The 10843-nt window shown below is 41.8% G+C and overlaps 1 protein-coding gene across 1 annotated transcript; it reads right to left on the reverse strand.

Moving 5' to 3' along the window:
* Positions 1–218: 218 nt before the first annotated feature.
* Positions 219–10745, reverse strand: cnep1r1 (CTD nuclear envelope phosphatase 1 regulatory subunit 1). The gene is made up of 6 exons (XM_069901643.1): positions 10587–10745; positions 9263–9334; positions 7858–7931; positions 4242–4351; positions 3617–3671; positions 219–1726 (listed from the first exon to the last, which is right to left on the reverse strand). The coding sequence occupies exons 1-6, from the start codon at positions 10612–10614 to the stop codon at positions 1685–1687; spliced, it is 381 nt and encodes a 126-aa protein (XP_069757744.1). The 5' UTR covers positions 10615–10745; the 3' UTR covers positions 219–1684.
* Between the last annotated feature and the right edge of the window lie 98 nt (positions 10746–10843).

Below are 10843 nucleotides of genomic sequence, written 5' to 3' on the forward strand. Positions count from 1 at the left end.
TTACACAAGTTCCCAATACAACTTCAATTTTCTTTGCATTTAGTCTGTAGTCATATCATGTGTGCAACAGAACCTTTAAAATTTTAACTTGATTATACTGAAAGCAGAAAATAGTTTTTTTTTGTTAAATGGTGCTTTGGAAAGACATCATAAAACACGTGTTGGTGAAATTAAGACCTGCTTCAAATCCAGAGTAAGAGATCAAGGGTGCAGAGGAGGTAAAAGCTAAAAATAATTGCCACGGTATGGTTATGCAAACCTAAAAAGCAACTTATAAAGATGAAGATTTTAATTCAAGATAGGCCAACATAAGCTTTGTTTAAAAGGGCAAAAATCAAGATAGGGCAGCTGAGAAGAAAAGCATTAGTAAAATCATATACATAATGACTGTAACATCAATGTGAATTTCTATAGATTGAAAGGTAAGCAATGTGAAAGTAAAAGGAAACTGTTTAGGAGAAAAATAGAGAGCTCCACAAAATATAAATTATAACCTTCTCTTACTGAGGTTTCACCGAGTCTGAGTGAGCAGTGAATTGAAAGAAAAATGAAGTGCAGAAGAAGGGAAAAATACAGTGAATAAGGAAACATTAAGGTTCAAAAAGTTTTGGTTGGGTCTTAAAGCAATAGGCACGATCTTCCTGATGCTAAATGGAGGAAACAATATTTTCCACAAAAAAATTTCAGGCAAACCGCTTGGCATTTCACATCTTAAATCCCATATCCATCTAGTTATATGGAGTATTTCAAATATACAATCAGCTCATTTAATGGTATCAATGCAGAAAAAAATATTCCATACAAATTATTTATTGCTATGTACACAGGCCGACAAATTCACATGGCCAGAAAACATTTACAAAGGCATGATTCTTTTAAAATTTAAAAATTCAAATTTACAAGTTATTTAAAATATAGTGATAATTGTAGAAACCATAAAATATTCTGAACAGCAACGCAAGAGATGAATGACTGAAAGATTGATAACGTTAACTTCTATCTGTTCGAAATAATTTTGCATAATTAAGTAACATTTGAATCTTTTCTATGGAACTGTTTCCAAAACAAATCCATCTGTTCAAATGAATAAAATATGACACAATTGGGCAGATCAAAGTATTTGAGATACCACCAAAAGCATTTGTAATTTGTCTCCAGTCTCAATGAAGCAGAGACAGATAGTTCACAACACACAGTAATGATAAACAATAAAGATAATATCCTCACAACAGATGGAAAAACCCTGCAAATCAAAAACAGACTGGAAGGTATGCCACAATCACAAGAATAATTCCTGGTAAGTTCAGTTGAATTCTCTGAGAACAACTTAAAGTTTAAATCCATGATGTTGATTTTAAGACTCTCACAAAAGTTACAAAAGTGTATCAATAATAAAATGAATGATTCAACTTGTAAAGAATCCAATAATCTATCAGTTTTAAAAATAAATTAAAGTGACTAAGATGCAAATACAGTACTTCCCAAACTATACTTTATCGCTGTATAAAACTACCTGCGATGGGCAATGCCTGATTCATTAAATCCACCTTGGTTGCTGATAATTTTTTGTCCAAGGGAACTTCACCAATCTGAAATATTGGCCCAAAGAGAAACTGCTTCTATGGATTTGTGCATTTGTGGCCATTTTCACTTTTTCATGGAGCAACTGAACAAATGTAGAATGTCATTGGACATGAGGTCTGGGCTTTAAGATTAGTTTCCCAGTCTATAAAGAAGCAAAATATAAAAATAATTAAAGTTACACAGAATTGGGATCATTAAAAAAATTACCATGCACAAATATAAAAATTTCCAACATCCATATTTGCATCAGGGATAGAGATTAATACTCAATTCTAACAGCAGATCCACAGGTTATCACATAGTAATCTCCAAATCTGAAAAGTAAAAAGGTTTGAAACGAATTTATGCAACACTCACAAATTAAGAGTGTCAGTGTATGAATTAAACATTTATTCAAATGTAGGATAAACATCTACCCACTTACATGCTGATTCCCTAGACGAAAAGGGGCAACATTTCATTCATTTGCTTCCTCAAACCTGTCCTTGTCTTTATAATGGTTTTTCTGGATGGACATGGATTATATCTTTTTACTTTTCATTGTTCAAAAATTACACTTTTTTCTAATCACATTCCAAGTGATTAAATCTGCATTTTCTCCTTTGAAATCCCATCAGTTTTGCTAATTTGTTTAATCTTTAGTATCTTTGTAATTGGTTACTTTCACCAGCTCTGTTTATGATTGTAAGAAATGGGAACAGTAGTCAGCTACTCAGCCTGTTGAGCCTCCATCATTCACTGAAATCTTGGATGATCTGGCCATGGACTCAGCTCCACCTACCACTTTTATCCTATAACCTTTAATTCCCCTGCTTTCCAAAGATTCATATCTTAAATATATTTAACAAGGCAGTCTCCAATGTTTCCTATGGCAAATAATTCCATAGATTCACTACTTTCTGGGAATGTAATTCCCTGCATCTTGAGTCCCTTAGTTCTCACATCATCTACCAACTTCCTTCTTTTCTGTTCTTTTCATAATTTATCTTTTCCTTACAGTCAATGTCTATTTCCATTCCTAATTTAAAACCATGATGAAAAGACAGGAATCTGTTCAGGTTCACTAATGATATAAAGCTAGAAGGGAACAGGTCTTGTGAGGAGCATGCAAAGATTCTGCAAGGCAATCAAGTTAGTAGAAGATAGAGAATAAACTGAGAAAATGAAGCAATAAACTTAAATAATAAAATGCATTTATGTTGAAGATATGTGTTGGCTCATACATTCAGCAACTGTATAAAAAAGTAACCAATTAAAAAGGTAAATGCTATTTTTGGAATTTACTTCAGGGGTTTGCAGTATAAAAGCAAAAAAGTCTTGAGGAGGCTGTATATGCCTTTGTAAAGATTAACTTGGAATACTGTGGAAGTCACCTATATTGATTTACTAGTTTATATCCTGGGAGATAAAGTTGAGATTGGGGACATGACAAATTGAGAAGAATGTCATTTAATCTGAGATGTTTAAAATTCTGAGAGGAAGCAGGCATGGATAGCCAGAGATCACTTCCTCTACCTAAAAAATCTACAAGTAAGGTGATAGTCTCAGGGCGATGGGGTAGCCTCTGAGGAGAGATGAAATTTCTTAAGGATTTTCCACCCTGGATGGCTTTTGTTTCTTCGTCAGAGTCCATTCAAGGTCACAATGACAGCTTTATAGACATTGGAGGATATGGGATCAGTTAAGAAAGTGGTTGATACAGCAGGATTAATATTGAATTTACAGAGCTGAGGAGCTAAAAGGCATACATCCATTTATTTTCTTTCAATGTGTTGCTCTGACATTTTTCTAACCAGGCCAAAAATGTCTCTCCAATTCCAGAAGCATCAATTTGGCCAAAATTCAATCGAGTGGCCTTTGACCACACTCCCCCCATCCAACCACAAAATAAAGTGAAGCAAATGAATTTAGAGAATTTTTTAAAAATGTGCACGTGAAACTGAAACAAAGTCCAGTTTAAAAATCAGACAGAACACCAACACTCAATATCCATGTAAATTTTCTTGGTCTCATTTTGAAAATAAATACTTACGTCATCACAAGACATATTGTATTCTGCTAAAACAGTTCGACACCTCGCAGCAATACTATAAGCAAATAGGTTAAGAGAAACATTTCGAATTCAAAGATTTCTTGTTCTTTGGAAAGTACTGAGGAAAAAATAAATATTTTGGGGCAGCAGCACGGTTAAGCACAACTTTTACAGCACCAGCTAGCCATGTTCAGAACCTGTGCTGTCTGTAATGTTTGTATGTTCTCCCTGTGACTGCATGGGTTTCCTCAGGGTGCTTTGGTTTCCTCCCACCTTCCAAGAACACACAGGGGTTGGAGGTGAATTTGGTGAAATTGGGCAGCTCGGGCCGTAGGCCAAAAGTCGATTCAAGGGTCACAAAAGCTAAATTACCCAAAACAATGCAATCGTAAAGATCTATAAACTTTTTTTTTGCGCAAGTTAAATCTCTGGACCGTCTTCTGTTGAACAGCAAATGGCTCTCTAAGTATTACAAAGTATTAATGTACCGGGAAAAGATGAGATTTATCTCCCCAGAACACAACCAATTTGATAAAAGCTATCAATTGCAACATTACTGTAACAACCACCTCCTTCATTCTGCAAATTTCATAGTTGACAATATGAATAGTTCACAAAAGGATACATTGATGGTGCAACCACTCTTTTATGTATTCCAGCAAAAAATAAACCAATAAGTGTTATGCAACTGATAGTGAAGAATGGATGATTCCACAGTGATGTGAAAAAAGATACCTAAAAAGGATAAGATATAATTACACAATTTTAGAACTATTTTAGCAGATAAAAATCGAAGCATACGTTAAAAAGACCCAAAACAATTATTCAAGGCCCACAGCAATCTAAGAAACAGCTCACCTATATAGAGTTCAATTTGAAAATTTACTGAGACTTTTGAAACTTGGAAAAAGGCAAGCCTGGACCATCAGATCCTTGATGCAAAGATGTGGTTTCTCTCGTGCAGATATTCTCAAGGGGGAACAAATGACCACCCCCCTCCTCCAACAGGCGGGACTGGTCATAAAATAACTTTAAAAAAAATGTTTTTGTGGTGGAAAGGATAAAAGTTTGAAGAAACCAAACAATTGCTTTCCAGGGAAGCAGGCCGATAAACTTTGAGCAAAATCAAAATCATAGCCAAAGTAAAGATTGACAATGGCTGTTCTGGTATGTGGGGCCTCACTATGACAGAGAAAGACAATTCTACATTGACCCTTCTGGAATTATGGTTGAAATTTCATTGTTTCTCATAATTGTGCTGATATGTCCTTCTCAGCTGGTTTTTACAAAATGCCTTCCTAAATGTCACTCATGATCCCTATATATGGAGCCCTACTACCCTGCACATAGCATCCTCCAGCTACTCTATTGGGAAAGAGAAAATAGAGCCAGATCCATTAGGCTGAAGAACAGCTTCATCCAACTGAATGATTGTTGAACTGCAAGGCAACCCCCTGTAACTCTACTATTTATTAACAATAAATATTTTTAATATATGTATGCAGGTGTGTTGGTTCTGTGTCGATATCATTTTTCTATGTGTTATGTCTCTATGCGTTTGCATTGTTTTTACCCAATGTGGATTGGAGTACACTTTTGTCAGGTTGTTCTAATATAATTGGATGATAAATGAATGTAATCTGATCTGTGTTAAGTAATTTCCATATTATTATTTTACCCCTCACTTCTCCCCCAGCTGCTTTGAAAATTGTAACCCCTCTACACTTCTAATTCTGTGAAAGAAACCTGACACACAAACTGGTGTGTCTTTCACAGATGCCACTTGACTGGTTAGGTTCTTACAGTATTTTCTATTTTTATTTATTCTATCTGCCCAATTTAATTCTATAAAGCTATTTCCAGGATCTGCATTCTACAGATCTATTGTGCCTCAAGTCTCAAAGAATTTGTATGTTCTCCCCGTGTCTGCATGGATTTCCTCAGGGTGTTCCAATTTCCTCCTACGTTCCGAAGATGTTCACGTTTTCGAACGATACAGCATAGCAACAGCCCTTCCTGCCTACAAGGTCAAGCTACCCATATACATCAATTAACTTATAAACCCAGTACATTTTTGAAGGGTGGGAGAAAAACAGAGCTACCGAATGAAATTTGCATGGTCACAGAGAGAACGTACAAACTCCTTATAGACAATAATGGATTTGAATCCAGGTCGCTGAGACTCCAATAATGTTGCACAAACAGTGCCACATTGTCAGTAAATTGTTCATGGGTCACATGAGTAAATTTTGGCAACATTGGTTCATGTGCTGGTAGAGCCAGTTACTATTCTGCATCTCTAAGTTAACCAATTAATGAGATTAATTTACTCATCAGAAAATAACTATCTAAATAGGATATCCTCCCCTCAATACAGTAAAATGCCGCATCTAGTAAAATCCCAACATTTGTACTCCAGCAGCAGAAATCCTTGGAACTTACTGCAGATAGTTATCCAAAATAGGACTCTCAGCAAATATTTGGGACCAAAGCCCATTGCAACAGAGCACTAGACAACAAAGCAAAGCACAGTAATGATATTTTCCCTTCTGCACGGTTCAGATGCTCATTGCCTACTCTGATTAGCTGCTCCAGCTAAAATCCAAGTTCAAAGAAAGGTATATAATACAAACTTTATTTTCATTAATAAAAGTACCATAACATTTCTCAAACTGTCAACAATTTCCTGATTATTTTTTGCCAGAAGATCTTACCAAAGGGTCAGTTTTCATGCTCAATGACTCTGACAATTACAGTCTATGTTACCACAAAACTAAGGGTTGTCTTGCAGGCCAAGTTTAAAATCCAAACCTTAATATTGTTACTAGCCAAAAGGACTCAAAAACCAGCAGTCGAAGCAACAGAAATTCACCAAGACAATGGCTACTTAAACAAAACTGGTTTTATTTTATTAATACATAATAATATCAATACTTAACTGATTACTATTAACTTATCCACCTCCCCCCCTCCTTCTAATTCTAATTGTGATGTTTGTGTGTTCAGGAAAGTTGTTTTTCCACTGTCCAATCATTCACTTTTCACTTCTCCATGTTTACTGGTATCAGGCAGTCTTCCAAACTTAAACCTTATCTTTCAGTCAGCAGCCCTAAAAGGCTGCTCCAGCATCCCATTCATATCCAGAGCCGAGAGAGACAGGGTGACTGGTGCCTTGGCACCACCCATCATAAATGCACGGCTGTCTTTCATACTCATAACCCCTCCCTCCCCCACCCCCGCAGCTGGAAACACTGTGGTTCCCTGAACAGTTCCAGCTGCATATGTATATACAAAAACCCCACCTAACCTACTCTATTAAAACAAGAAAACCAAAAACATCTGAGCATCTTATCTCGAAGGTTACATATATTTGTAGCTTTTGATTCATACCATGAATCAAAAAACAAAGGTAAAATTATTTCTTATCTGGAAGAGTGAGTACATCTAATTACATTAAAAACATTTACATCAAATGAAAAGAAGACATAAAGGGTCGCCGAAAGCTTTTAATCAGAATCAGTGATTGCGTCGTATTCACATTTCCCTATCGAAGGCACCAGTCGCGTATCAATAAAAAAAAAATCTATGGTATACCTAAGAAAGAAAATTCCTTTTCCTTCCGGCGTAAAAATCTTCATATATCGACTAAACCATAATCCAGCAGGAAAGAGTTAATATAACTTGATGATTTATTTAGAAGCAACTGGCCAAAGGAACTGACAAAGGATTTAAGCAACAGTTAAAATCTTCACCCATTATCAGCACATATTAATTCAAATTGGGGAATTAGAAACCTTTTGAAAAAAATTCAGGACATTCGATATTAGGAGCATATATATATTAACCATTACCACCTCCTTATTTCCCCATGAACCAGTAAATATTAAAAATCTTCCAGCTACATCAGACATTGTATTAAAATAAACAAATGGTACCTTGGAATCAATAAAAATTGAGACACCTCTAACTTTAGCTTGAGATATTTATCCTTTTCACGAATGTGCATCAAAACCCTTTATCAAGACCCAAGATTGCTGTCTCTTGGGTCTCCAGAGCCATTCATGTGTCTGATTTGTGAGAATGCAAAAGGAGTGGAACTGTTGCTCTGTGGACTAGGATCTCCCTCCCCCATCCATGTGATCTACCGGGATTGTTGTCTGAAGCATGACTGAGAAGAGAAAACATAATTGGTACCAACAAAATATTTAGAGAATTATGCAAGGAGAAAAAGTCTAAATTACCTTTTGTGTTTCAGGATCTATTAACCAGTTCCAAGCACCTGTGGCAGTACATACTGAAACAACTATGAGAATCACTGTAAATGAAAAGTTGAATAAAATTTGTTAATTCTCAATGGAGGTGGTTCTCTAAAATAACAGTTGTACATTCCAAGGAAGATAAAATTCTAAATGCAACTAGTTATTTCAGTAAATGTTAAGATTTTCAGAATAGAGTTTTCAGTGAATTCAATTCACCTCACACAATATTAAGGGGAGAAGAACACCAATAACAGCAATGTATTTAATTCTGACAAAATACTGCTTTAACAGTACATTCTCAATCAAAGTGATAGAAAGTGTTAGGTAAATGATGAGAAGCTGGAGGATCTCAGCGATTCAGGACTTTTCAGCTTAGGACCCTCATTCGACATTGAGTACAAAAACATGTCACACTGAGATGATACAATGTGCTGGAAATATTCTGATTTCCAGTTACCTGTAGTTTAAAAAAAAATTTCTAACGAATTTGATTTGTATACAATATTGGATGAAATGATAATATTTCAGCTCGAATTGTGGCCTTCACAGTTTATCACAGAAACAACACAAATTGTAGGGGCTTAAATGGGAGTGAATCAAGAAAGTCTGCAGACCCACCATGTTGAAGTAAAAACAGAATGCTGGATAAAAAAATGATTTGGCATGGAAGATTTCATCCTAGGAGCTGATACGAAATGGAGGAACTGAGAAAGGAATGGAATCCTGAAGGGGAAAGGTGTAAAGAAGTGTAGTTAAGGTATCTGTGGGAGTTGGAGGTTTCATCCAAGACATCTATTGAGGGTTTGTCTCCCAAGATGGAGACAGAGCCATGGAGGAAAGGGAGAGTTCTCAAAATGGACCAAGAGAACTAGAGATAGGAATGGAAGTTGTTTCACGCAATACTGAAGAAAAACAGCACATCTTACAGTGTACTTTAAGGGCCTATCTCATTGGCCTGAAGACTAGGTGGCGACCTGGTGGTGACTCAAGTCTCCGCGACGTCTCCTGGAGACTAGCCGGGTCTCCGGGTTGTCGCGGGGAATTCAAACATGCTTGATATTTTTGGAGACTTTTTCCAGTCTCCAGCAGGTCTCGGAGACGTCGCCCTGGCATCGCCTTGGTGAGAGCGCAAGCCATTTTTTGGTCTCCTGAGTCTCAGTCGCGGCAACGTCTCCGCCAATGAGATACCAGTGTTAGATAGCAAAGATAAAGAAACACAACCAACCCTTTGGGCTTGAACCCTTCATCAAGGGCCTTCAATAGGACCAGTTTAGGCCCGTTTGCTGTTGTTGATAAGACTGCAAAGTTAAGGTACAGACATTTGAAGTTAAACATGCGAATGCCCCATTGGGAACCCCGAATGATTGGTGAAAGCCAGAATACTCACTTCGCCATCGGCCAGTTGCAGGCTGCAAACAGGAGATGTACTCAGTCAGCCGCCTTTCAAACGCCTTGAGGTCTAGAACACAAAAACAGCCCCGATCAGCAATCATCTCACAGCAACAATCCCTGCAGCCAACTACCCCCCACAGCCTTCCCCAGCCAGCCAGCTGCCCTCTCCACCACCTTCCCCCCGCCACCCCCCCTCCCCCCCCCGCCGCCACCCCCCCCCGCCGCCACCCCCCCCCGCCGCCACCCCCCCCGCCGCCACCCCCCCCCCGCCGCCACCCCCCCCCCGCCGCCACCCTCACCCCCCTCCTCACCTCCCTCCTCCCTCCTCCCTCCCCCTCCTCCCTCCCCCCCCTCCTCCCCCCCTCCCTACCTCCCTCCTCCCTCCTCCCTCCTCCCCTCCTCCCTCCTCCCCTCCTCCCTCCTCCCTCCCCCCCTCCCCCCCCTCCCTCCCCCCCTCCCTCCTCCCTCCTCCCCCCTCCTCCTCCCCCCCCTCCTCCTCCCCCCCCTCCTCCTCCCCCCCCTCCTCCTCCTCCCCCCCTCCTCCTCCCCCCCCTCCTCCTCCTCCCCCTCCTCCTCCTCCCCCCCTCCTCCTCCTCCTCCTCCTCCTCCCCCCCCTCCTCCCTCCTTCCTCCTCCCTCCTCCCTCCTCCCTCCCCCCCCCGCCGCCACCCCCCCCGCCGCCACCCCCCCTCACCCCCCTCCTCACCCCCCTCCTCCCCCCCTCCCTCCTCCCTCCTCCCTCCCCCCTCCCCCTCCTCCCTCCCCCCCCTCCTCCCTCCCTCCCTCCTCCCTCCTCCCTCCCCCCTCCCCCTCCTCCCTCCCCCCCTCCTCCCTCCCTCCCCCCCTCCTCCCTCCCTCCCCCCCCCCCCCCTCCTCCCTCCTCCTCCCCCTCCTCCTCCCCCCCCCCCTCCTCCTCCCCCCCCCTCCTCCCCCCCCCCCCTCCTCCCCCCCCTCCTCCCCCCCCCCCTCCTCCCCCCCCTCCTCCTCCTCCCCCCCCCCTCCTCCCCCCCCTCCTCCTCCCTCCCCCCCTCCTCCTCCCCCCCCCTCCTCCTCCCCCCCCTCCTCCTCCCCCTCCCCCTCCTCCTCCCCCTCCCCCCCCTCCTCCTCCCCCTCCCCCCCCTCCTCCTCCCCCTCCCCCCCCTCCTCCTCCCCCTCCCCCCCCTCCTCCTCCCCCTCCTCCTCCCTCCTTCCTCCTCCCCCTCCTCCTCCCTCCTTCCTCCTCCCTCCTCCCTCCTCCCTCCCCGTTCCTCCCCGCCACCCCGTTCTCCTTCACTTTCACCTTCCCCTTCACCTTTCCCTTCCTTCCTCCCTTCCCTTCACCTTCCGCCTGCTCCAAGGAATTCATCATCGCCGTCCACCACAGAACAGCGCTCGCCCTATTCCCACTTCAGACGCCGTGGCTGATTGGTCATTGGCAGCCGGAGCGTCCACGCTCCAAGCCACCGCCTCATTGGGGGGAGGGGGAGGAGGACGTCAACGCCAGCGCGTGACCAGAGGGGCAAGGCTCCTGTGTTTCCGGTTCCGGTTGGAGGTGGCGGAGAGCGAGATCCAGGAGGTTAGTCACGGTTTGATTTTAA

Source organism: Narcine bancroftii, chromosome 10 (assembly GCF_036971445.1).
Source record: "Narcine bancroftii isolate sNarBan1 chromosome 10, sNarBan1.hap1, whole genome shotgun sequence".
Classification (NCBI taxonomy): Eukaryota; Metazoa; Chordata; class Chondrichthyes; order Torpediniformes; family Narcinidae; genus Narcine; species Narcine bancroftii.